Genomic DNA, 27948 nt, shown 5'->3' with positions numbered 1-27948 from the left:
GTGTAAAACTTTCTTTGAGTGTCCCTGAATTACAGTGTCTACTTTTCAAGACCACCCAGCAGGGGGGGGGGGGGGCAGCATATTATTGGCAATATGGGTCTTTTGAAAGCAAACTGGGACTGATCTGAAAATAGATGTCAGGCAGTATGAGCCAGTATCCAGGGCTGTACCCTTCTGCTAGCCAAGCCAAGGAGAAGATTTGACAATGGTTTCCTGACAATTGTACCTTCCTTTTGTTCTTGTGACTCCTGTCTCTTTTGTGTATGGGGCTACCCTTCTCTTTGCATTATGGGAGGTTGGGTGGCTTCCCTTTGATTCTTAGCTGTGCTGAGGTCCTCCTTTCTACTGCAGGTCAGAGAGTAGACCCCTGCCTGGGGCAGTAGCACACTCTACACAACAAATCACTCCCTACTTTGTAGTGGAGAGTGAGGGGAGCATACCTGGCCTAGTTTGAGGCACAGCTACCTGGTTGATCCTGCCAGTAGTATTTGCTTGTCTTAAACATTAAGCCTTGCACATGTAAGTACTCAGTCAGTACAGTAAAGCTGCGAATGGCTCATTATATCAGTTATGATTCCTTTGGTTACTCCATCTCTGATAATTCTAGAGATGGAGTAACCAAACAGCGCTGACATCCTGGGATGTGTGCATTTATCATACCAAGATCAATCTGGGTTTGCCTGGCTGTTTGGTGACTCTAGATAACCTTGGGCCGATTGTATGTCCCCTTGACAGCAATGATACATTCAGATGTCTGCCCTATTAACTTTCATTGGCACTTTTTGTGCCTACCTTGGGTAGCAGGGAATCAGGGTTCAGTTCCAGAGAGGGAGTGTGAGAAATCCAAGGAAGGCAGCAGGTGTGTATAATACCCACTCCCAACTAGGGGAAGTAATGACAAAAAACAATACAGGACTTGGCTGAGGCCCTGTAATTGGAATGAGAACACTTTAAATCCTTTAATGAGGATCCATTGGAGGGCAAGTCTGGTGCCAGCAGCCACAGTAATTAAAGCTGCAATAGTGTATATTAAAGATGCTGCAGTTAAAACACTCATATTTGAATCTTGGCATTGAGTTGGCAGTCTGCTGTGAGGTGAGCTACCACTTGTCCCAGTCCCTGACTTTTGGCACCTCTTTGATGTTCTTGACTGAGTGTCCTGGTGGTCTGAAGCTTTTACTTTGAAAAAGCAGGCCTGTCACCTGAATACTTCTGCTAGGAATAGAACTCTGGTTCTATTTTGATGGTTTTCGGATCTGGAGCCATGATTAAGATTGATGGCTGGGGGCATTTGTATTGTGCTGCTAGAGGAGAAATTCTTTGACCAGTGCAGGACAAATTAAAGTGAAAGCATTTGCCAAAAATGTTTTAATTAAGAATGAAAGTCAGAGTTTTGAAAACAATCAGATACCGTAGTAGTTATGACCATAAACGATGCCAATTAGTGATCTGGTGGCAGTCTTACCATGACCCTGCTGGGCAGCTTCTGGGAAGCCAAAGCCTTTGGGTTCCAGGGAGTATGGTTGTAAATTTCAAATTTAAAGGAATTGTCGGAAGGGCACCATCAGGAGTGGAACTTGTGGCTTAATTTGACTCAACACTGGAAACCTGGCCCCGGACACAGAAAGGATTGACAGATTGATAGCTTTCTTGCTTCTGAGGGTGGTGGTGCATTGCCATTCTTAGTGAAGTGATTTGTCTGGTTAATTTTGATAACAAACAAGACTTCTCCATGCTAACTATTATGTAACCCCCCCTCCTCCCCCCAGTGGTTGGTGTCTAACTTCTTGGGATAAGTGGCGATCAGCCACATGAGACTGAGCAACAACAGGTCTGTGATGCCCTTTAATGTTTGGAGCTGCACATTGAATGGATCAGCATGTGTAGGTAACCCACTGAACCCCATTCATGATAGGGATTGTAGATTGTAATTATTTCCCATGAAAATAATTTCCAGTAAGTGCAGACCCCCAGAAAAGGTGTTTGATATGGACAGCAGGATTGTTGCCATGGAAATTGGAATCCAGTAAAGAGTGTGTAATGACACACTTGCCGTATCACGTATCCTTGAAAATGTTGACGCTTGAGCGTTGGGCCCATACCCAGCCATTACTGGCCATAACAGCAATGGGAGTTAAGCTGAGAAGAGTAGAAGGGCTGCTGAGCTTGATGTGGAAGCTTGTGGTTGGACCCAGGTGAGCTGCCACAGGTGCAGATCTTGGTGGTAGTAGCAAATATTCAAATGAGAACTTTGAAGGCCAAAGTGGAGAAGGGTTCTGTGTCAGTAGTGCTTGAACATGGATCAGTCAGTCCTAAGAGATAGGCAAGTGCCTTTTGAAACTGAGGGGAGATGGCCTTCATGGCCCTCGGTTGATTGAAAGGGAGTCAGGTTTATATCTCCAAACCCAGAGTGGCAGATAAGATTGCTGAAAGACATCCAGTGCGATAATGAAAATGATCCCGGAAAAGCCAGTGAGAGCCCCAGGGAGAATTATCTTTTCTTTGTGATGGGCAGGGTGCCCTGAAATGAGTTCACCCCAAAAGAGGGGCCCGAACCTTGGAAAGTGTTGTGTTTCTGGTGGCATCCAGTGAGGTCTTACTGGTCCTTAAGTTCACGGCAGAGGGTGTAAATCTATTACCAATTGGTAACTGATAAGAAGACTGGAAACAGAAGTTGGGACTAAATGGTCAATTTTCCAAATGGAGAAAAGTAATTAATGAAGTACCACAAGGATTGTTATTGGTACCTGTGCCGTTTAACTATTCATAAATGATTTGGAAAAGGGAATAATGAGTGAGGTGATCAAATTTTCAGATGATTCAAAATTATTCAAGGTTGTTAATACAGCAGTAGAATGTGAGGACTATGAGACTGGGAATCTGAATGGCAGATGGAATTTAATGTGGAAAACTACAAAGTATGCACATAAGGAAAAATAATCCCAACTACAGGTAGCTAGGTTCAGTATTTGGAGTCACCATCCTTGTGGACATTGGACAATACATTGAAATCCTCAGCTCAGTGTGCAGCAGCAGTCAAAAAGCAAATACAATGTTAGGTATGATCCAAAAACGAATGGGAAATATCATACTGCCTTTTTATTGATCCATCGTGCACACGCACCTTTGAGTATTGTGTGCAGTTCTGTTCATAGTGGAACTAAATGTAGCAGAACTAGAAAATGAGCAGAGGAGGGTAACAAAATGATAAAGGGCATAGAACTGCTCCCCTCAAATGAGGGGCTACTCAGGTTAGGGTCTTCAGCTTGGAAAAGAGACGATTGAGAGGAGATAAAAGTTTATGAAATCATGAGTGGGCTGGAATAGGTTAATAAAATATGCGTATTTACTCTCTCAAAAAATACTAAAACAAGGGGACTCCGTGAAACTAATAGCCTGCAGATTTAACACAAATTCCAGAAAGCACTTTTTCACTCAGCACACAAGTCAGCTTACTTGCACGCATTAAAGCCAACAAAGTCCTAAGGAACATACACAAACTATGTTTGCTCATGTAACTGCTTAAAATTAGGGGCACACATATGCACAATGGGTGTATTGTAAATCATATGCATGAAATTGCATGCACGATTTAAAATTCCTGCATATGTACACTTGCACGCACATACACACATAGACGGGTGCCTGCATGCCTGTTTTAAAATACTGTCAACATTTTTTAATCATATCTAGAAAAATATACAATGCAATAATATACAAAAATAGAGAAACAATTGCATGAAACCTTTAATTTATAAACACACAGAAGGGTCCAAACAAGCAGAACACCATAAAAAGACAATAAACAAACAGCACAAAACTGAAAAAAATAAAAAAAAACCTTGGGACCAATATTCAGCTGTGAAGGGCTAGGTAAGTTAGCCAGTTATAATTATCTGGCTAACTTAACAGGGGTATTCAACGGCATGGCTGTGCCGCTGAATATCCTCGGCTATCTTAAAGTTAGCCGGAGAAGTATATCCAGCCAACTTTAGGACAGCCCTATGGCTCAACCAGAGTTAGCCACATTGGTTAAGTGGCTAACTCTGGCCTGCCCTGAAATGCCACCCACTTGCCCCCAGACCACCCCTGAATTATGCTTCTAAATTCTAGAATTTAGTCTCATACAACTTCAAATATTTCTGCTTTGCCATTTAGACCGATAACTTCTGTCCAAAATATGAAATATCACTTGAAAAGCCGAGAAACTATCTAGCTGATCAGTCGGAGAGATAAAAATGTCTTTTGAAACACTCTTCCAAAGTAAAATGTCTTCAAAAAAGTGTTCACAGCATTCAAAATCCCAAGCTGAAAAAACAGCCACCAAAACCTTTCAATATCAGTGCAAATCTTTTTCAAAGATAAAACAACCTCTTCAAACAGGTAAACGATGATAAGCCTCACTCATCACATTTTTTTCATCTGGGGTGGAAGGCCTCATAAAAAGGTAAGCAGTGAACAAAATAGCCCAACAATGTTGTCCCTAAACCCCCCCCCCCCCCCCCCCGAAAACAAACATCAAAGACAGAAAATAAATACCTCTAAAAATCTCCATACAAAGACAAAAGCATATCTTACTTGAAAGCATACCTTACTTGGACAACATAAATAACGCTGACTCCACCATTGCATAGTGGCGTCCTATAATGCAATGTTTCTGGCTACTTTCATGTCATTCCAGAAATCCCATCCCCTTCTTGACATCACAAGACTTGCCAAAAGTCCAGTGGGGGTCCGGGAGCGACCTCCTGCACTCGGGCCGTATTGCCAGTATTCAAAATGGTGCCGGCGCTACCGGACCCCGCTGGACTTTTGGCAAGTCTTGTGGGGGTCAGGAGGCCCCCCCAAGCTGGCCAAAAGTCCCTGGGGGTCCAGCGGGGGTCCGGGAGCGATCTCCTGCACTCAGGCCGTATTTATAATATATTCAAAATGGCGCCGGTGCTACCTTTGCCCTGTCACATGGTAAGGGCAAAGGGCCATCGGCGCCATTTTTTTTTAGCGCAGCTGATGGCCTGGGAACGGGAGATCGCTCCCATGGCCCCCCTGGACCACCAGGTATGTGTAAAGTTTTGGGGGGGGGGGTCGGGAGAGTGGGGGAGGCTAAGGGGGTAATTTTAAAGGGTTAGGGTGGGTTTTTTTTTTATCGGCGCGGGCCTCACTAAAAAAAATTAGTGATGTGAATTGGAATCAGAACCGATTCCAAGTCACAACTCTAACAATCAGATTTCCCCCAGCCGAACCCGATCGTTAAAACGATCGGGCACACGATTCACATCCCTAGTAAGGAGAGGGGATACAAATGCACATTCCTCCCTCAAGACACCTCTACCCCCTAAGCTCCTGCTGTGCACACCCACACCCTACACACGCACATACACCCCCAAACAAGCACACACACATGCACATCCACCGCACACACATATACACATCCACCACCACACACACATGTGCACCCGCGCCACACCCTCCCCAGCCAGCAGGCTGGAGCATCAGAGAGGCGTGTCAACAAGATTAGAGAAGAGGCATGTCAAGATATAGGTGGGAACTGGGACGGTGAGACACTGGTACAAGAATGCAACTCTCACATGTGCAAGTTCTGATACTTATTGATACTTTGTTGAAGCCATTTAAATATAAAATTGTGGTTTGGAAATGATTGATTGATATTTTGCTAATTTTGGACAGAGATGGGTGTAGTTCAAATTCCTTTTCCAGCATGTGAATCATAACAATTAAGAGCTGAATTTTGCTACAATGCAAATTCAAAAATATTGTACATCCATTTTGGAGATATTACTTTGGTTAATCAAATGGATAATATTAATTCAAAATCTATCAGAGATGCTGTAAGGGGTCAATTTTAAAAGGAGCATGCATGCGCACATGGACACGCTGATTTTATAACATATGCACGTCGCCTTGCGTATGTTCTAAAATGATATCTGCGCGCACATGAGCGCCCGATTTTATAATCGGTGCATGCATGTGCGGGCGGGTGCCCCATTCGTGCACACAGGGATGTACATTTTCAATGAAGCATGGCGATGCAATCAGCCTTTTTTCCAGTTCCCTCCCAGTCCACTCTAAGGAGCAGATTGGGAGGGAACTTCACTAACCCCTTTTGTTTGTTTCACTACTTACTGCTCCTCCAGCATGTGCTTCCCTGGGACAGCATCTAATGGCGCTGTCCTAGCCCATCCACCGGGGCCCCCGCCCGCCCCTTTTACTTGCCCCGGCACATTTGCTCGTTACGGAGGTTTCGCGCATGACTGGGTCCTTTCCAAAATGTGCGAGGCGCGTGCAGGGCTTGGCCATGCACATAACCTCCATTTTTTACACGCACAAAGCTCTTAAAATTTGGGCATAAATGAATTGTTACCGAAAATTCACTGTCAAATATCTATAGCATATGGGTTTCTCTAGCTAATCCCTTTACTTTCTTTTTCAAAATTTGCATTCTTTCAGTATTCTTTCGCAGGGGAATGGATACATCCAAATTCAGATCAGATTCTGGGGGCTATGGATCTCGGGGGAGCATCCACTCAAATAACCTTCCAGCCCAGTGTTTCCATTGAAGACAAAAACACTGAAATGTTCTTTAGACTGTACGGTAATGACTACACGATCTATACACACAGCTATCTCTGCTATGGACAAGATCAAGCCCTGAAGATGCTTCTGGCAAACCTTATTGAGGTATAAATTTTTATCAAATTGCCCATGTGTATGATTACGCTGACAATGCTTTTTCCATGTCCACAGATTCTAGTCCATGGTTCAACCAGTGATCTAAAAGTGAGTGCCATACTGACTTGCTGATATCTGTCAGAAGGGCCCATTAGAACGGGACTGGTGCATTCTATTAGGCAAACGAGGCGATCGCCTAGGGCGCAAACCATTAGGGGGCGCCAAACAGCAGCCATGTGGGGCTGCGAGCGGAGCCTATCCTGCTTGCAGCAGAGAGGACTAGAGATTCGGCTGGCTGCAAGCAGTGCCCATCCTGCTTGTGGCCGAGAAAAGCACACACTCGGCGGGCCACGAGCAGCGCCTCAACAAATGAGGTTGGGGCCAGGGCAGGACTGGCGGGGGGAGGGCACAAGGCAGAAGGTTTACCTAGGACACCTAATACCCTTACACTGGCCCTGCATTAGAATGTTTCTGTTGGTGAATAACTTTACCCCTGATGACAAAAATATCACTTAACTCCATTGCTTGAATGCACCTTTCAGAAAAACTGCAGATTCATTTGAGTGTATCTCCCAAGTGAATTCTTCCTAAGAATCGGAGATGCAGTAATTATCTGAGTCTCAGCAGAGCACATTAGCCTATATATGTAGAGTACATACGGCCGGCGCCATTTTGCGCAAAATGGCGCCGGCCGTACGGCAACACGATTCGACTGCAGGAGGTCGTTCTGGACCCCTGCTGGACTTTTGGCAAGTCTTGTGGGGGTCAGGAGGCCCCCCCAAGCTGGCCAAAAGTCCCTGGGGGTCCAGCAGGGGTCCGGGAGCGATCTCCTACCGCGAATCATTTTTCCGTACGGAAAATGGTGCCGGCCATATTGCAAAATGGCGCCGGCCGTACGGCAACACGATTCGAGTGCAGGAGGTCGTTCCCGGATCCCCGCTGGACTTTTGGCAAGTCTTGTGGGGGTCAGGAGGCCCCCCAAGCTGGCCAAAAGTCCACGGGGGTCCGGGAGCGATCTCCTACGCTCGTGACGTCGGGGGGACAGGAAGCAAAATGGCGCCGGCACTACCTTAAAGGGTCAGGGTGGGTTTTAGGGATGTTTTAGTGTGCCGGTTTTCCCGCCCTCCCCCTTCCCCCTTCCCCCGATTTACGATTTTTGACGATAAATCGGGGGAATTCCTATTAAATATCGCCTCTAACGATTTTTGACGATTTAAAATATATCGGACGATATTTTAAATCGTCAAAAAACGATTCATATCCCTATTGTTTTAAGCTACAATATAACTTAGAACAATTTACAAGGAAGTGAGCAAAGGTAAAATTGGTGGTTTGCATGTTAGATACATTCATACTAGGAGGTGGGAGGGATTAGGCAAGACAAGTTGGATGTGGATGAGATAGGACTGAGGGAGTGAGGGAAGGAAAGGATTTAGGAATGTGGGGGAGGAGGATGGGTATAATAAATGATATAGTAAATAATGAGCAGTTCCTAAATTGTTTCTATTTCTCTAAATACATAAATAGACAATGAGCTGAGCAAATGCACGTTTACAAACATGAAATTGTGTATATATTGTATAATTATATATTAAGTTACTTTGGCACAAATATCACCAGAGTTCTATGCTAAAGACCTTACTGATCACAAATGCACACAAATGTGCTCACAAACACTCACTAGCTAAAGTGCACATCTACACTCATACACTATCATTTACACAATAGAAAAAATATTCTTAAACTGTAACGTGTCATTTCCTGGGTCTGATGGAAAATCCCCATACAATAGAAAATATTTGTATAAACTGTAATGTGTCATTTCCTGGGTCTGATGGAAAATCCCCAACAAGGCCCTTGTTTTGTCAGTGAAGGCTTCCTCAGGGGGGACCCCTGGCACAGAACACAGTACAAATCTGTAGTGAAATGGAAAAAGTGTGTCAGTAAATTTGTAAAAAGACATCTTCTCTCATGAGGCCAAGAAAAAGCCTCTTTTAGTGGAGTATGTATGTAAAGAAAAATGACTAGCCTATGACCATATTGTATATTTATATATTTAGGGAAATAGAAACAATTTATTTAGGAACTGCTCATTCATTTTAAATTTCTAACCTACTAATAAAACACTTTTTAATTTTAACATTTAACATGAATGCTTTTTTCCTATTGGGGTTGTTTGATATAACATTTTTTGAGCAATTTATACAGTACACACATAGCCCTGTTGGGATTCGTAGGTTAGTGGGCCCTTGCTCCAAGGTGAGAGGTAGTACTGCCCCCGGGGAAGAGCCCCGTTGAACCTCACCATCGGGAGGTGAGGTCAGAGCTATCGATAACACAGCCAGCGAGTAAGAAGAGAGTAGGAGACTGGGCTGTGGGAGAAATGAGCCAGATAGGATCCCCCTAGTGGTGGAGTGCAGAACAGGCCCCGGGGAGCGGGGAGTGCAGAGAGGGCAACCCCGGGGGGGGGGGGGGGGGGGGGTGGAGCCACAGAGAGAGGGACTGCACAGGAGGAATGACGTAGGTTACCCGAGCCACAGGGAACCCAGAAGTCTCTGGCAATGCAAAGGAGCACTACCCCAAGGAGTGGGGAAGTGTGGTACAGTCTCGGAGTATAGGCAGGATGCTACCCTGAGGAGCAGGGAGCAAGATGTAGTAGCAGTAACAAGGCGTTGGCTCGAGGAGTGGGAAAGCGCCGAGCAATCACAGTCCACAAGCGCAGACCCGAGGAACGGGGGGCACAGCTGGTCCCAAGCAATGGCAGAGCTCCACGGAGTGGGGTACACCAGCGCTGGTTCTCCACGAAGCAGAGTAGCATGGCAATGGTCCGCAAAGCGGAGTACACAGTAGTGGAGACTCATGGGCAGCGTAGTTTGGCAGTGATCCGCGGAGCGGAGTACACCAAAGTGGAGGCTCACAAGCAGAGTAGTTCCTAAAGCTACCCCTGAGGAGTGGGGGAAGGTAGACCACATCCGAGGCGCAGGGTTCTCTGAGGAGCAGATAGCCAGAGACAGGAGCAGGGCCCCTGAGGAATGGGTACCCAAGAGTGTCTCATGCCACGGGAAGTAAGAAGCAGGAACCTACGTCTGTAGTGAATGCAGCAGGATTCAGCAGGGAGGGAACTCATTGCTAAGTCGATTAGAGCCAGGACCCGATGATGCTTAAGAGTCCAGGGCTAGTGATGTCATCAAGAGGAGACGCCCCTGAGGTTCCCGCCCTGGCATCCTTAAAGGAGGGCCATGGAGCGCGCACGCGCTTAGAAAGGTCCGGGAGAAACATGGCAGTCGGCGGCGTCCTTGCCGCCCTGAGGAGTCCTGAAACGGAGCCATGAGGGACAGAGGTCACTAGCCACAGCTGCGAGTGTTCCCAGAGGAGAGAGGGCAGTGAGGCACGAAGTGAGTAATAGCGGTCGCAGCCGTCTACGACCGACGGTCATAACAGCCCCTTGTTTGTTTGTATGTGTGTGTGTGTGTGTGTATGTATATGTATATATGTGTGTGTATATATATATATATATCTTTTCCCATTAGTTGGGAAAAGAGAACTTATTTTGCTCATTGTGCATATATAATCTATTTTGTTTGTCATTGTCCACAGGTGTTTTCATAAGCACCTGTTTTGCTGCATATATTATAACAGAAAAAAATATAGCTTTTCATATTTTCACATAAGCTGTAGGCAGGTGCCATTGTTTTCTTAGTGTATTTGTGTAATCCAGACTGTGAGGCAAGTACTTCATTCCTTCCACCCACTACATTTGGCGACAAGGATGGGATTCCAGATTTGAGGTTTATATGAGCCTGCACTTTATATGCTTGGGTATTTCTTGATCTTTTAGTGTGAAGGGCAGATTTGTTTTGGTATCATGTAGTTTGATAATAATTACTCTTGCAATCTGCAGAAAACAGGATAAAACATAAATAAAATTTATTGGCACAGAATAGTGTGTGTATTTAACTTTAGCATCATGAGGTCACAAAAAGTGGCATTTGCTAAGAGTCAAAAGGACAGTAAGGTAGAATTAACAGTAGAAACAAGGGGAAAGTACTTTTTGGAGATTGCAGCAGCATGTGGGAAGAACACTTGGGGTCCTAATGCCGTGCAGACTTAAATTCTTTGGCTGATGTGGAGGATAAGATAATCAACTCCACATTTGTCAAGGATAGGAAAAAGCAGAGCACAGCCTTAATGTGGCTCCTGCTAGATATTTCAGGAGTCTTGTCCCAAAATCTCAGTGCTTGGACAGATAAACTGAAGCAAGAAAACTGTGATAACATTTCCTGTGTTAGTCTACCTGCTACCCAGTCAGCAGAAGATAGATAGTACCCAGAATAAGGCTTTAAAGTCTGAAATTACTCAGTTAATTGAACAGTTACTTAATAAAGATGAACTGATAGCCATCCTCTTGGCCCATTGTACACCTAAATTCCCCTCTGATGATGAGGATGAGAGAGAACGTGATATAGCAACCACTGGGGAGAGGGGAAAAAATGATCCAGCAGAGAGGGAGAGTGAGAATGCCACTATGACATGATTTAAACTGTAGGCCTGCACTTGATCAAAAGCCTGAACCAGCTCCTAAAACCCAGTCAGTGAAGTTTCACAGTATTTGCTTTTGATGTAGAAGAAAAGGGCATGTAGACAAAAATTGATATAGCACAGTATAGGCCCCCAGATTTCACATACAGTACTTACTTCTCCCTCCTGCAGGCCTGGGGATTATTCCCAGACAGAAGAGGTTGGCTGATCCCATCCCTTCTACTTTCTATGTGGCAAACTCAGTACTTGTTTAAACAGTGGGGTGTTTGGCCTTAGCTGAGTTATGTAAAATGAAGCACAGTTAATTGCCATTCCAGGTGAGAAATGTGCACCAGCTCATTTTCTGCAATTTCCTCATGACTTGGCTAATAATGATATTTGTTCCCCCCAGGAGAGCAAACTTTCCAGCTCCATCAGCTATTCTTGCTACCCCAAAGGATATCAAGAAAATATTTCCTTGGCTTCCATTTACAATAGTCCCTGTGTCTCTGCACCCACGTCATACAATCTTACACAGAACATTACTCTGAATGGAATAGGAAATCCAGCAGAATGCAAGAACGCAATCAGCAAACTCTTCAATTTCTCAGCATGTGGCTCAAACAAGACATGCACATTCAATGGAGTCTACCAGCCCCCTGTGCATGGCCAGTTTTATGTAAGATATTTCCTTTACTCTATCTTTTTCCAAGGCATATGACTAATTCCTAGGAGAGTTTCTTTCTATCAAAGACTAAACATGAATTTGAATGCTGTTCCATATCTTTAAAAAGTGCTGTTATTCTTATACAGTGATTAGAAGAATACAGTTTGAGGCCAATATTGAAACACTGCTTAGCCAGATAAATGGGACTTTTCCAGCTAATTGGTGGCTGCAGAATATCTGGCTATGATCAGCAGCTGCCACTTAGCCAAATAAGTCACTTATCCAGCTAAGTAGATAGCCGTATAGTCAATGGGTGGGGAAAAAGGCAGATTGGGGCTATGCTGCTTATCCAGTTAACTTAATCGGATAAGTGCTGATATTCAGACTTATCCTGTTAGGTTAATCGGATAAGTTAGTCCTGCTATAGCGCAGATCTAACTTAGCCGGATATAACTTAGTCGGCTAAATAGAAACTTAAACATGGATATCCCACAGCATAGCTGTGCTGCTGCATATCCCATTTAAGTTAACCAGATAAGTCTTATTCAATTAACTTAAATGTTTAATTTTGAATATTGGGCCCTATATTTTTTAGAATTTCTTGTACTCCTCCTCTATGAGCAGTTATAGCTGTAACTGGGTACATGCAGACTGGGGGTGGTTGGGTTGCGAGGATTCCTTTGCGACAAACTCATCAGTGCAAACTGGGGATACTCAAGTTCTGCTCAACCCTACTGAGTTCATTCTTATACTTTCAATTACCCAGAGTGTTTAGAGGGTCATTTTGCAACATTTTCATAAGAACATAAGATTTGCCATACTAAGTCAGACCAAGGATACATTAAGCCCAGTATCCTGTTTGCAACAATGACCAATCCAGGTCACAAGTACCTGACAGGATTCCAAGGGGTAGATAGATTCCAAGATGCTTATCCCAAGAATTCAGCAGTGGATAAGTGCAATTCCACCTTAATAATGGTTTATGGACTTTTCCTCCAGGAGCTTGTCCAAACTATTCCTAAACGCAACTATATTAATAGCTTTTACCACATCCTCTGGGAATGAATTCCAGATCTTAATTATGCATTGAGTAAAAAAATATTTTCTCTTATTAGTTTTAAATGTATTACCTACTAACTTCATTGTGTGTTTCCTAGTCTTTATACTTTTTGAAAGAGTAAACAACTGATTATCGTTTAATCATTCCATTCCACTCACTATTTTATTTTCCTGCAAGCAAAGAGCTAGTTTACCCATGGGAAAAGCCCCACTGAAAACCCTTGTCTGTGAGTAAAAGTACCCTCACAGGTACTTTTACCTGTTTCTCAAAAGGAGCATTGGGGCAGAGAGAGGGTACACTTGTACCAACTTCGAAGCAGATGCAAATGTACATGGGTACAATGGACCCACTGTCCTCCACCAGCTGGATTTTCAAAATGTGCTTTGCAGAGCTAATGGTACTAAGTCGAGTGTGAAAATTGCCACATTAATGATTATTTGATGAATGATACCTTCAACAATTTATTACAAAAAGTTCATCCCTTTTACTAAATTTACAGTGTTATTGTCTGTCAACTACGGCAGTCATTCCACGGCTGACTCTCACTCAGTCCAGGGTGCTCTGCCAATGTGGATGCCGCCACCATGTTGCTTTATTCTTCAGCGGTTCCTAGGCATGCATGCACACATGCTCTACTCCTTAATAGGCACTTCGACAGAAAACCAGGAGTCAGCACCCAAGGATGACATTATGGGCCCGGGTATTTAAACTTCAGTGATGCACTAAAATGCCACCTCAGCAACAGGTCTTCCTGCCTTGCAGTTCCTCCCTTCCATGCCTCATTGTCTTGCCTTGCCTCATTATTTTGTCTATCTTCGTTGTCCTGCTGTCTTGCCTTTTTCCTGCCTTGTCCTGCCTCTCTGCTGCCTTACCCAGTCCACCCTGCCTTTTCCTCGTCTTCGTGTTTTGTCTCACCCTGTCTTGTCTCTCTTTGCCTGATTCCTGGTCAGTATTCTATGGATTCTGACTTCACTTCTGGATTGCTGCTTGCCCTGATGCCAGCTTGGACCCGAATACTGATTGCTCGCTGTCAGCCCTGACCACTGCCTGCACATTAACTTTGTCTGACCGCTCCTTATGGGACTTTTGCCTAAGCCCTGCCGGCCTCTGCAACCCAAAGGCTCCAACCTGCAGGCAACGGGGCTGGTATAGGTGAAGCTCCAGTTCTAGTCCCAGTAAAAGCGAGTCCATCATCTGTCAGTGTGAGCCTAGCGGGTTCACCTGCTAGGCTGCATCAACCATGCTACAGCCCCAGGGCTCACGTCCAGGATAGTTTGCTGAGGCCATGAGCTTGGTGGACTCATCCCCAGCTCAGGCTAACTCAGGGTTGTCCCTCCAGGTCCAGCAACAGCAAGTCCATCTCAATAACATGACCAGTATCCTTCAAGGCTTGGCAACCCAAATGGGTACATGATGATCCCCTGATGGGAAGCCTGGACAATTTTCTCTGCCAGTTCTGACAGGTTTTTTATGAATCTGGTTGGGCCTCATCTGCAGCTACAGTGCTGCTCCACTTCAGGCAGGATAGTCACACTGTGGACAACTATGCCATTCAATTCTGCACTCTGGCTTCAGAACTCCGTTGGGTCAAAGACAACCTGACAACCATCTTTTGGAAGGGCTAATGAAGCATATAAAAGATGATCTAGAGGGTCGGGACTTGTCACCCACATTAGAAGACCTCATTGCCCTGGCCATACAGATAGACCTCTGATTCCAGGGGCAAGCCTGTGAGAGGGAAGCATTCTGTTGGCATTTCAGACTGGCACCCAGGTTCCAGCGGCCTTTGGTCACCATACCAGATGCACCGGCTGCTGCTTCTTCTTCACAGGAGCCCATGCACTTGGGATATCCTGCCTCTCTAAGGAAGAGAAACAGAGGCACAGTGGTTCAACCTCTGCCCAGGGGCATTTCACCAGCTGTTGCCTGGAAAAGGCAAGAAACTTCAGAGTCTAGGGTTGGTCTGATTGGCAACCCTACGCCAGCCATCAACCTCTCCTCAGCTACTGGTACCAGTTTGCCTCCTTTTCCAGGATACCAAGGTGCAAACCGAGGCCTTTTTGGATTATAGATGCAGTTTTGGTCTGCCAACATAACCTTCCTATGGCACCCTTAGACAAAACAATGACTATCTCTTCAGTATATGGCAAACCTCTCTCTGGCCGCTTATCAGTGGCTACCATTCCTATTACTCTCCAGACGGGACTCTTGCACTGGGAGAGTATCTCCTTTTACATCTTATCTAAGGTGGCCAACCCCATCATCTTGGGCTTGCCCTGGCACATGCTTCACAACCCATCTTAGATTGGGAAATCCTACAGATTGCCCGTTAGGGGATTCCCTGTCAACAACGTTGTCTCTGCCAGGTTGTGCCACTGGTTATCCTAGCCCGGTCTCAGATCTCTGACCTCCCGGACCTCCCCTCACTGTATGCAGCTTTTGCTGATGTTTTCAGTATGTTTAAATGTTTTATTAAAGATTTTCAACAAACAGGTACATTCAGAAAAGCACATTAGTAAAACAGGATCAGACATATTGGCACATACTTTCCAAAGTCTGTATACCAAGCGTGTACCAGACCCCAAACAGCCATCCCACATTATCAATCCCCCCCCCCCTTCCCCATCTCCCATCAAAATGTTATCCAATAAAGGTGATAGAAAGGATAATCAATAAGCATTGAGTTTTACACTTTAAGCTTTATGGGACAAAGTTTGCAAAAATGGTTCCCAAATGAGTAAAAAGACCTTACGTTTCCTAGTCAGATCAACTTTGTCAACATATATTTCATTCAGGCACAGAATGTGAATGAGATTCCTCCAATGTGTAAAAGTAGGGGGCACCTCCCCTACCCAATGTTGCAAAATAGCTTTTTTCGCCAACAGCAAAACGTTCCTTATCCATAATTGGAGGAATCTTTTACCCAGAGATACCCCCCGCAAATTATCAAAAGCATCACATCAACCTGGAAAGGAAGGCATAATCTGTAACCTGAAAGATATACTGACCCACCAGCTTCCAAAATTGGTGCACTAAAGTGCCCATAGAGCATGTACATTTGCTATAAATGTCAGAATCTGTAACAGGGAGGTGGAGGAGAGAGGGAGCGCTGCATTACATTTTTTATTTATTTATTGTTTTTATATACCGACATTCGATCTCAATTGAGATCACACCGGTTTACATGCAGGTACTGTAGGTATTTCTCTATCCCCAGAGGGCTTACAATCTAATCTGGAAAAACCAGCTGAAATAACAGTGGACACACTTTGGGACGCCATAAAAACTTTGGAGCTCTCAGTAGCAAATTTAAGAAAGATAACAGTGGACACAAACCAACGATTTAGGAATATTGAAATTTCAATGTCAAATACTGATGTAAAAATCCAGCAAACAGAAAAGAGATTAGACAATCTGGAAGTATGGCAGCAGAAGTTTGCTCGTGCGGAGATAATTTACGATAAGAAATTAGAAGTTCTGGAGAATTCATTTAAATTTAAGAGTAATGAATTTCCCAAAACTTGACTTGATTTCTCTGTATGATATGTTCAAAGAATATTTAGTAGAAATTTTAAATTCCTCAGTCTGTTATTTCCACTGTCTCTAAGATTTATTATGTAATGCCTAAGGGAATACCTGAATCAAGCTAACACCGAAGGTCAAAACTCTTTACATTTAACAGGGGTAATTGAATCCACTGACACAGTTAATACAAATAGATCTGTATTACATGTGTCTTTTTCATTTGCTACAGACAGGGATGTAGTATTTAAATCCTATATGAGAAATAGACTGCTTCTTTTTCATGGTGCTAGAATATGGATATACCCTGATCTAGCTGAACAATCTCAAGAGAGAAGGAAAAAGTTTCTTGGTTTAAAAACAGGTAGAAGCGAAAGGGGGGAAGATGTTGTTAAAATTCCCACGTAAGTGTGAAATATTGTTCCAACAACAGAAATTTATTTACTTTGAAGTATCACAACTACGGGTCTTTTTAGATTCACGCCCCCAGGAGAGTGTGACTTGAGAACTAGAGGCTAAAGAGAAAGTACCTGGTATTACTCATTATTTCAATTGTTCATCTGGTTGAAAGTAATTTCCCAGAATTTCCTCTGATATTGCTCCATTACGCTTAACTTCATAAGATAATTACCTCATTAAATATTACATATGAAGATCAGATAGGAATCTATAATTGAAGTACGCTTACTTTGTGGAATTATATTTGTATAACTATCTGGACTATGATTTTTGTTATAAGTATTGAAATGCATAAATAAAAAATTATAAAAAACAAAAAGAATCTGTAACAGAGAAACGGAATGCTTTCTGTTGAAGCGAAAAAGAATGCATTAAAAATTTGTACTGCATCTCTCGTAAATCTACATTGCCCGTAACAGATTTTATTATCTTTAAAACAAAGAGCATACTCATGGTCAATGAGATCTAATGGCAATTCTGCCTTCCAAGCCACAAGCACAGAACCAAAATCAGTGCTAGATTTCAGATCATGCAATTGGCGATAGAAGTAAGATATGAAATGTTGAGTTGGGTCCTCAATATCAAACATATCTGACAGGAGGGCCAGAGTATGAGCCCCCCAATCTGACACTTTCAGAGAACAAATATAACTTCTAGCTTGCAGATAAGCAGTTATCTAGATCATATTCTGACATCAGGTCATGAAAAGACTTTAACCCACCTTCCTCAGTTAAAAATTACAATATCACTTTCAATCGCTTCACTGCCCAACAAGTAAAAATTGCATAGGATGTACTGGGGGGGGGGGGTAAGCCACATTGCCGGTCAGAGACAAAAATTATGTGATTACATAAAACACTATTTTTACTTTTAGGCATTTTCGGCATTTTATTACACCTTCGGTTTTCTGAATTTGACCAGTGGGCAATCTCTGAATGTTGTCAATGACACCATCTGGAAGTTCTGTACTGAAGAATGGGAAAAGGTGAGTTTGGGAGTCAGGAGCTTTACAGTGGTTTGCAGTGGCTTATAAGTGTCTTGAACAACTCTTATGCTATAATGGTTATTTCAAGCGGCTTGGTTATTGTGGTTATTTGTGTCCCAGCCTGATAAGGTATTAAAATGTAAGTAATTATATAGCGTCCTTAGTGTTTTTAATAAGTATGCTGTGAGCCAACCTGTTTTTTATTACAAAAGGTTTTCTTAGATCAGACTCAGACTATAACAAATACTGTACAGGTGTCGCTTTGAAGATATGGCTTCAATTTGCTTTAATAAAGGTTTGTTATAAAATATTTTTCTTTTAGTAAAGGACATTTTATATCTTTCAAATTATTTACATCTCTTCCTCTAATCTTCTGATTTCTCAGCGATTTTTCAGCAGATAGACATTGCTTATCTGAATCAAAGCCACCCATGTCCCAGCTCAATGAGCTCGGACATCAGTGGGAATCAGAGCTATGTTGTCGGTGGGAATCAGAGCCTTGTCATTAATGGGAGCTAAGTTGGTAAGAATTAGAGCCTGGCCATTGGTGGAAACTGGAGTACGGCTGTCAGTGGGAATTTAAACTAAGTCACAGGTTGGAATTGGTATTATCACAGAGTGTGAGCCCTTGGCAGTGGTGTAATTGATGCAGCCTAGCAAGTGAATCCACTAGGTCAACGCTGACAGCAAGTGGGCATGCTCTACTGGGACGAGGTTGGAGCTTCACTTATACAAGCCCCATTCCCTGCAGGTAGAGGCCTGGGGCCAGCAGAGCTTAGGTGAGTGTCCCGTGGAGAGTGGTCAGGCAAAACCCAGTCACAGGCCAAGGACAGGGCAGGCAGCAAACAAGTGATATCGAAGTCTAGGTGTAGGTCAGGGCAGACGGATAACAAGTGGCGTCAAGATCCAGGCAATGGTCAGAAAAGATGGAAATCAAGTATCATAGTCAGAATCTAAGGCTGAGGTCAGAACTGGAAGACAGACAGTGACAGGCAAGACAGGGACAGATACGAGTAGAAGAAGACAAGCTAGGAACTAGAACAGAGTGCTGTGTCCGTCGGTGCCCGACACCCTTTCTCCGCCCTCCTTACCTCTTTGGCGCCTCCCTCTCCGTCTGCAGGAAGATTGGCTGCCGCGGCGTCCAATTGCTGAGGACCCTCCGGCATTCCCGGACTGGCTTGACGCTGCAAGCACCATGTTTCCTGGAGGCCTAGGGGAGTGTGCACAGCGCGACCCCAATTGAAGTACCGGCATTGGCGCAAACCTCGGGGGCGTCCCCCGAAGATGACGTCACCCGCGATGGATATTTAAGGTCTTGGAATTTGCTAACACATTGAGTTAGCAAGGATTGATAACGGACTCACTTTGTCTGTCTAAGCTACTCTGCCTCCTCGGACTTACCAGAGGTACCTGCTCCTCAGGGGCCTCGCTCTCTCCTTGTTTTTTTCAGGTGACAGTCTGGAACCGGTACTCGCTCCTCGAGGGCCTATACTTTCCAGCTCCTGGGCTTCATTGGGACATTGTGTGAGTGTTACCATCTGCATACCCTGCCTACTCACTATATCTCAGTCTCTCTTCAGCTCAGCCTCCAGGAATCGCTGTTCCAGTATCTGAGAGACTACAGCCCAACCGGGCTTACCAGCTCAATACTGCCATCTCTGGTGGTTCAGTATACTGTCTAATAAAAGAACTAGTGTGTGTTTGTCTTCTACTCTGAGCCTGACCGGTGGTCCCTCTCGGGATCATCCCCCGGGAGCGTGGTCATCTGCCACTGGTCCAAGGATCCACCCTCAACTCTCATATATAACTACAGATCCCAAACAGATTGCTAACTACTATCTGATTGCTCCTCCCATCAGGCATCAGATCAATAACAGATTGCTAACTCCTAGTATCAGATCCTGAACAGAGCATCAGATCCTGAACACAGAGAGGGCAGGAACTGGAACAACATGCACTGCAGGAACCACAGGAGGACCTGTTACTGAGGCATCTGCTGTAGCACGGCTGTGGTTTAAATACCCAGCTGCAGGTTATAGGTGTTTAACCATACCCTGACCCTTGGTTTGAATTGAGGAGCCAGGTGACTTCTCCTCCTATTGGTCTGTATTTTATACTTTTCTACAGCCAAGGTGAGAAGTTGGCAAGTTCTGTGCCAGAGTTTTCCTAGGTCCTGGCTCATGGGTGTCTTCTGTGGGGCATGAAACTGCCAGTGGGAATGGAAGAGGTATTTGTGGATGTCTGCCATATACACTCTTGAAGGGGGATGAGCCCACAGATTCCCCTGTATGATTATTATGGCAGAATTCTGTCCATGAGAGTAAAAGGGCCCAATCATCCTGCCGTTCATTCACATAGGCTCATTGAAAGCCCTTGAGGATTTGATTGGTTTTTTATTCTGCCTGTTGGTGTGAGGATGGAAGACAGATGAAAAATCCCATGAAATCTGAAATTTCTGACAAAGATTCTTTCAGAATTTAGTGGTAAATTGCACTTCGCAGTCCAAGAGTATGTGTTCAGGCAAGCCGTGAAGTTGGAAAACATGCTGAAAGAAGAGACTAGCCAGTTCTGGGGCCGAGGGAAGTCCAGAAAGTGGAATGATGTGGGCTATCTTTGAGAACTGGTCCACTATGACCCAAATGATAGTGCAGCTGTTACAGGGAGGAAGTTCTGTGACAAAATCCATGGCCATGTGGGACCATAGTATTTCGGGAACTGACAACCTTTTTGACAGTCCCTAGGGATGAGCATGAAAGGGCTCGCTGATTGCACAGTTAGGGCAGGATTCCACATAGCGAGAAACAGCTTGCTTTACTTGGGGCCACCAGTAGTGGCGTAGGAGCATTTCCAGAGTTTTTGTCATTACAGGATGGCCAGCTAATCAGGAATCATATGCTCAACAAAGTACTCTCTCTCGAAGCTGTTTAGGGACAACATTTTTTCCCAAGGGTATCAGGACAGTGACAGCTGCCAGAAAATTTGGAGGGTTAATAATATGATGAGATGGTTCCTGCACATCCTCTGCATCAAAGGACTTGGACTGCCACTGGGCAGTGCGCCTCTCGGGGACTCAACCAATGTGCCTGCTGGAGGTATTGTAGATTCTTATGTTCAGTGTAGATCACGACTGAATGTGCTGCTCCCTCCAGGAGGTAGCACCACTCCTCCAAGCCAAGTTTAATAGCCAAACGTTCTCTGTAGGAGTAAACATCTTGGGAGAAAAGACGCAAGACATGACAGTTCCTTTTTGGTGTGAGAAGAGAGTAGTGCTTCTAAGGTGGAATAGCCATCTGTAAACTGCCAGTAATAATTGGCGAAGCCTAGGAACCTTTGCAAGGCTTTGAGTTCCACAGGATGGGACCAGTCCTGAATAGCCTTCACCATTTCAGAATCCATGCGGAAGCTGAAGTGGGAAATAATGTACCCCAGGAAAGGTGGTTCTACCTGTTCAAAGGTGTATTTTTCAAGCTTGGCATAGAGATGGTTCTCGCAAAGTCTCTGAAGCACCTGTCTGACATGTGCTCGGTGTTGGATCAAAGAATGCAAAAAGATGAGGATTTCATCAAGGTAGACAATGACATGGGAGAAGAGAAGGTAGTGAAAAATTTTGCTAACCATGTGTTAACCATGTGCGGGACCATTACAGAGTCTGAATGGCATAACTAAATATTCATAGTGCCCGTCATGGGTGTTGAATGCCGTCTTCCACTTATCCCCTTTATAGATGAGGTTGTAGGCACCCCTAAGATCCAGTTTGGTGAATATCTAAGCTCCTTGTAGCCTGTCAAACAGCTTAGTTATTGATGGTAACGGGTACCTGTTCTTACGGGTAATGGCATTGAGACCCCTATAGTCGATACATGGTCTGAGAGATCTGTCCTTCTTCCCTACGAAGAAGAAGCCTGCTACTGCTGGGGATGAGGATGGATGGATGAATCCTTGTTCCAAATTCTCTTTGTTATAGTCTGTCATGGATTTTGTTTCTGGAGTGGAATAGTGATAGACTCTGCCTCTTCCCAGCATGATGTGCTGCACGAATGTCGGTAAATAAAAGTTAATAAATAAGAAGGTCGATTGGACAGTTATAGGACCTGTGGGGTGGCAGTGTCTCTGCATGTTTCTTTCTGAATGCATCAGCAAATGCTGCTTATTAAGAAGGGAGTTCTTGGTGGAACGGAGCCAGAGTATGGATGACCGGTATAGGTGGGGAGATTTGAAGGAGGCACAATTAACAACAGCATGAACCTCACTGGGCGATCTCATAAGAACATGTCATACTGGGTCAGACCAAGGGTCCATCAAGCCCAGCATCCTGTTTCCAACAGTGGCCAATCCAGGCCATAAGAACCTGGCAAGTACCCAAAAACTAATTCTATTCCATGTTACCGTTGCTAGCAATAGCAGTGGCTAATTTCTAAGTCAACTTAATTAATAGCAGGTAATGGACTTCTCCTCCAAGAACTTATCCAATCCTTTTTTAAACACAGCTATACTAACTGCACTAACCACATCCTGTGGCAACAAATTCCAGAGTTTAATTGTGAGTTGAGTGAAAAAGAACTTTCTCCGATTAGTTTTAAATGTGCCACATGCTAACTTCATGGAGTGCCCCTTAGTCTTTCTATTATCCGAAAGCATAAATAACTGATTCACATCTACCCGTTCTAGACCTCTCATGATTTTAAACACCTCTATCATATCCCCCCTCAGCCATCTCTTCTCCAAGCTGAAAAGTCCTAACCTCTTTAGACTTTCCTCATAGGGGAGCTGTACCATTCCCCTTATCATTTTGGTAGCCCTTCTCTGTACCTTCTCCATCGCAATTATATCTTTTTTTAGATGTGGCGACCAGAATTGTACACTGTATTCAAGGTGCAGTCTCACCATGGAGCGATACAGAGGCATTATGACATTTTCCGTTTTATTCACCATTCCCTTTCTAATAATTCCTAACATTCTGTTTGCTTTTTTGACTGCCGCAGCACACTGAACTGATGATTTCGATGTGTTATCCACTATGACGCCTAGATCACTTTCTTGGGTAGTAGCACCTAATATGGAACCTAACATTGTATAACTATGGCAAGGGTTATTTTTCCCTATATGCATCACCTTGCACTTATCCACATTAAATTTCATCTGCCATTTGGATGCCCAATTTTCCAGCCTCACAAGGTCTTCCTTCAATTTATCACAATCTGCTTGTGATTTAACTACTCTGAACAATTTTGTATCATCTGCAAATTTGATTACCTCACTCGTCGTATTTCTTTCCAGATCATTTATAAATATATTGAAAAGTAAGGGTCCCAATACAGATCCCTGAGGCACTCCACTGCCCACTCACATCCACTGAGAAAATTGTCCATTTAATCCTACTCTGTTTCCTGTCTTTAAGCCAGTTTGTAATCCACGAAAGGACATCGCCACCTATCCCATGACTTTTTACTTTTCCGAGAAGCCTCTCATGAGGAACTTTGTCAAATGCCTTCTGAAAATCCAAGTACACTATATCTACCGATTCGCCTTTATCTCCTTTGTCTGCCAATCACTGAGTGGGTTGTGTAAAGTTAAGTAGGGCAACCTAAAGATGATCGGGTTCATTGCCGTCGTAGCACAAAGAAAGTGACTTGTTCCTTGTGTAGTGCTCCTATTTGGAAGGTTAGCAGAGTGATGTTCATGATCAGGTGTCTTGGAAGGAGTCTCCTTAGATCCAGGAAATCCTTATTGGTGTTTTCCAGGGTTTTCACAGTTAGGTAATGTTGTTACATCATGGCTTCTTCGATGAGGTTACCCCTGGCACTGGAATCCAAGAAAATCTCTGTGTAAATCACGTTTGTATGGGAGATGATGCTGACAGGAATTAGTAGTTGAAGAGAGGGTGAAGCATGGCCTAGGATTGCCTCTCTGATCAAACCTAGGCCTGGAAGTTTCCTGCCTTTTCGGGACATCAGGTGGTGAAGTGCCCCTAACTGGCACAGTACAAACAAAGATTGAATTGACAGAACCTCTGTTTCTCCTCCTCAGTGAGCCAGGCCCTGCCAAGCTTCGTGGGCTCTTTGGCGGTGGGAGCAGGCATGGGCTCTTTAGTGGAGGTCAACAATGGATGCTGAAATTTGGGGGCTAGCTTCAAGTGTTGCCAGGAGGTTTCTCTCTCTAGTCTGCTCCTGGAAGTGGACATCTATGCAGATGACAAGGGCTGAAAGGTCCCTACCAGCCTGTATGGAACTGTGTATGCGTGAGCCCCTTTTGCCATGATGCAGTCTTGTAGGTAGAGTCCTGAGACCCACGCCAGCAGTGGGTGAGCGAGTCTTGGCACGATCCAGACTATGACTGAGTCCAAAATTCTATACAAAGACCAGGTTTGGCTGAAGCCAGACAAGACTGGCGGCTTGAGACAAGGCTGATGGCTTGAGGCAAACTTATGACTTGAGACAAGGCTTATAGCTTATGACAAGGCTGATGGCTTGAAACAAGGCTAAAGCTGAAGCGCAAGTGATTACTGCAGCGGAGTCACAGGTGAAGACTGAAGCAAAGCTGAAGGCTGAGAAGACAGAACCATCAGAAGCTGAAAGCCGGAACCAGGCTGACACTGAAAGCAGGAACCAGGCTGTTGCTGAAGGCAAGAACCAGGCTGGAGGACTTGAGCAAGACCGAAGACTGGAACCAGGAGAAGCAGGAACCAGGAGACCTTCTTGATAAGGTAACAAATCCAAGTCCAGGCAGGCTAAGTAGACTTGAGCATGTGACATTATCACAGGGGTGTGTACCAGTTTCTCCCGCCAACATGCACCGAATCGTGCATACCAATGCGCACACATGCCCTAAGCGTCTCTTCACCAGGTCCTAGTATCACATGTATCAGAGCATCCAATGGTGGCTCCCTGCTGCATGGTGAATGACTGCCACCGAGGAGAATGCAAAGGTGGCTGGATTCTAACACAACCATATCATCCTTTATCTGTTCCACAAGATTTTGCCAAAATATGGTGACCAAACTCGCCTCATTCCAGTGCAGCTCAGAGGATAAAGTCCAGAAGTGTATGGCATAGTCTCCAGCTGTTCATGTGCTTGCCTAAGATGGAGTAACTCAGTAGCTGCCGAAAAACCTGACCTTGCTCATCAAATATCCTCTGGAACTACCTCAAGAATTCTTCTAAGTTCTCCATGAAGGGATCATTTCTTTCCCATAGAGGTGAGATCCAGGCTAGAGCTGAGCTGGTCGTCAGAGGGAAAATTGACAGTCTGCAGCTTAAAATGCATTAAGCATTGATTGATAAATCCCCTGCAGACCTCGGGGTCTCTGTCGTATCTGGGAGGAGGCACCAGGTGTGGCATGAGACCTGGAATTCAGGTTGGTGCAGCCGGAGAAGGGGCAATGGTTGCTGGAGCTGGGAGCTGAGTCTATATGGTGTCCATACTTACAGCAAGGCCTTGCAGCAATCCAAATATCTGGATGAGCTGTTCTTGCTGCTGTTGGACTCGATTGGCCAATCCAGGTATGGCTCATGGCCTCATGGAATGTAAGTGCTTGTCTGTGGCATGATTGACACAGCCTAGCAGGCAAATCCACGAGGCCCACACCGACAGCAGGTAGGGACGCTCTGCTGGGACGAGGTCTGAGCTTCACCTATATATATATATATACCAGCCCCGTTCTCTGCAGTTTGGAGCCCTTGGGTTCCAGGTGCCGGCAGGGCTTAGGTGAGGATTCCATGGAGAGTGGTCAGGCAAAACCCAGTCTCAGGCCAAGGACAGGGCAGGCAGCAAACAATCAGTTTTGAAGTCCAGATGTAGGTCAGGGCAGTCAGATAGCAAGTGGCATCAAGGTCCAGGTCTTATCCAGTTTTGATACTATCATCAGAGGTTTCAATAGCAGCATTGAGTATGTTGTGGTCCTGTTGGATATTTCTGCCGCTTTCGACACCCTTGATTGTGACATTCTCCTAGCACGGTTGTGATCACTAGGAATCTCTGGTATTGTTTGACTGGTTTGTTTCCTTCTTATCTAATTGAACTCAGCAAATGAAACTTGGAAAAACTTGCTGTAATTAAAATGATGTGGGAAATAGAGCAGAGTCTTGTGGCACTCTATTGGCATCTCTTTTTAAAATCTACCTTGCCCCAATTTGTAAGATCTTTGCTTACCTTGGTGTCAATTTTTTAATATACGCCAGTGATATACAGTTTTTTGTTCAGAATTTGTCTTCCTGATCGGAGACCTTCAAACTAGTTTCTTTATGTCTGCAATGTATGAACTGAATGCTATCTCATTACTGAGTAATGCTGAATGTTGCCTAAACCAATCTTACTGTTCTCAGTAAATTCCCACTGTGTAACTAATGTTCTGTCATCACTGAATTTTAATAACCATATTAATCCAATTAGTCAACAGGTGCAACATTTGGGGGTAGTCATTGATTCCAGTTTATCATTAATCTCTCAGGTCAAGGCTGTGGTCAAATCCTCTTTTTTTAAACTGCAAATGGTTAGAAGATTGCTTCCGCTCTTGGAGCCATTTGACTTCTGAATCAAATTAAAGGCCACTTGGCTAGATTATTGCAATGTGCTTTACTCTGAGCTTCCAGTTAATACCTTGTGCCCTTTACAACTAGTACAAAATGTTGTAGTGCGCATTTTGATGAGTATTCCTATGCAAGACAACATAACCATGATATTATGTTCATGACATTGGTTACCAATCAAATATAAAATTCAGTATAAATTTGCATCCCTGATGCATAAAATTATGCATGGAGATCCTGACTGTTGGGTGCATATGGTCCTGAGAGTTTGCAAACCTGCTCGATCTTTAAGATCTGAAAATAAAAGCTTGCTGGATGTACCCTCTGTAAAGCTTGCGTATCTAGATGTTATGAGGGTTAGAAATTTTTGTTATTGAAGCCCCATTTTTATGGAACTCTTTATCAGACTGGATCCGGGCTATAGAATGTCACAGCACTTTCAAAAACGCTTTGAAAGCATTCTTGTTTAAACAATCATTTAATCAGAAGTTGTCTTTTTAAGCTTTGTTTGGTAGACAAAATCTGGCACAGTGATATTAATTGAGATAGGGCAGCACGTCTTACGGCAGTTACCGATTGGCCGTATACAAAGTGTGGTTACAAGCTCTATTGTACTGTTCTATTATATCTATCTTTATGTATATTTTATTTTATATTTGTTTTATTGTGTAATCTGCCTCAAACATTTTTGTTTGTGACAAGTACTGATGATAAATTGTAATAAATGCAAAACTGAAATAGTTTAAGTTGAAAGAAGACCTGAGGTCCAATGAGTCCAACCTTTTAACAGATGTCTAAGAGCTTCCTCAAAATGGTATGACAGCAACCCTAAAACAGGGAGAGTGTGTATGGGTACTAAATAAGCTGGTGCACAATGGGTTTTGTAAGGAGATTGGCAGGAAGCTGGAGTAAAGCCAAGGTGGGTAAGCCAATAGTTCCTTCCTTGCACCCACTGCCGGTGTCCCTCAGTCCAAACTGGGACTCCTTGGCAGTGCTTCTGAGCCACCCGGGGGGTAATAGTGGGGTCCCGGTCTTTAATTAGGAAGAGAATGTAAGAGGATTTGTGAACACTGAATGCTATCACTTTCCAAAAGGATGGACTAACTAAGGATTAGCCCACATGCTAGAAGGGGAGAAGAGAAAAGAGCTGACACTGTTTTGAAAGAGATCCTTAGAGGAGGTGTTTTATTGTGGTTGCCATTGTTGCTGATAATCCTGCTGTAAGAAGCCTGTATAACCTGAGAAATCAGTGAATTTTTAAGGTTTTTGACTCTGATTGCAGGTATCCCCAGATTTTGGTAAAATAGAAACTTTTTATAGGCCCCAGGCCTGGATTTGCCAATAGGCACAATAGAGCTGTGCCCAGGACAGCAAAACCTTTTTTTTTTTTGGGGGGGGGGCCGGGGGCTGCAGGCCAGCTGAAAATGTGCTGCCTCCCAATTCTGCTGAATCTCATTCATTAGAGAATGGCCTTCTGCTTACTGCTCCTACCCCTCACCTCCCAGTTCAGAGAAGGGGAGGGATA

The 27948-nt window shown here is 44.2% G+C and overlaps 1 protein-coding gene across 5 annotated transcripts in view; it reads left to right on the top strand.

The window, feature by feature from the left end:
* ENTPD8 (ectonucleoside triphosphate diphosphohydrolase 8) overlaps positions 1-27948 on the top strand; it is a 185284-nt gene that overhangs the window by 149848 nt on the left and 7488 nt on the right. For all 5 annotated transcript variants that reach the window (XR_003858122.1, XM_029611575.1, XM_029611576.1 and 2 more), the window contains 3 exons: positions 6466-6696; positions 11618-11884; positions 17788-17898. Coding sequence is in view for 4 of the 5 variants with exons in the window: in XM_029611575.1 (XP_029467435.1) it covers positions 6466-6696; positions 11618-11884; positions 17788-17898 (609 nt within the window). In the remaining variant the exon portion in view is untranslated. The remainder of the gene's footprint in view (positions 1-6465; positions 6697-11617; positions 11885-17787; positions 17899-27948) is intronic.

This window comes from Rhinatrema bivittatum, chromosome 8 (assembly GCF_901001135.1).
Source record: "Rhinatrema bivittatum chromosome 8, aRhiBiv1.1, whole genome shotgun sequence".
Lineage (NCBI taxonomy): Eukaryota > Metazoa > Chordata > Amphibia > Gymnophiona > Rhinatrematidae > Rhinatrema > Rhinatrema bivittatum.
The sequence above is the reverse complement of the archived record's forward strand: the minus strand, read 5'-3'. Positions and strand labels throughout refer to the sequence as shown.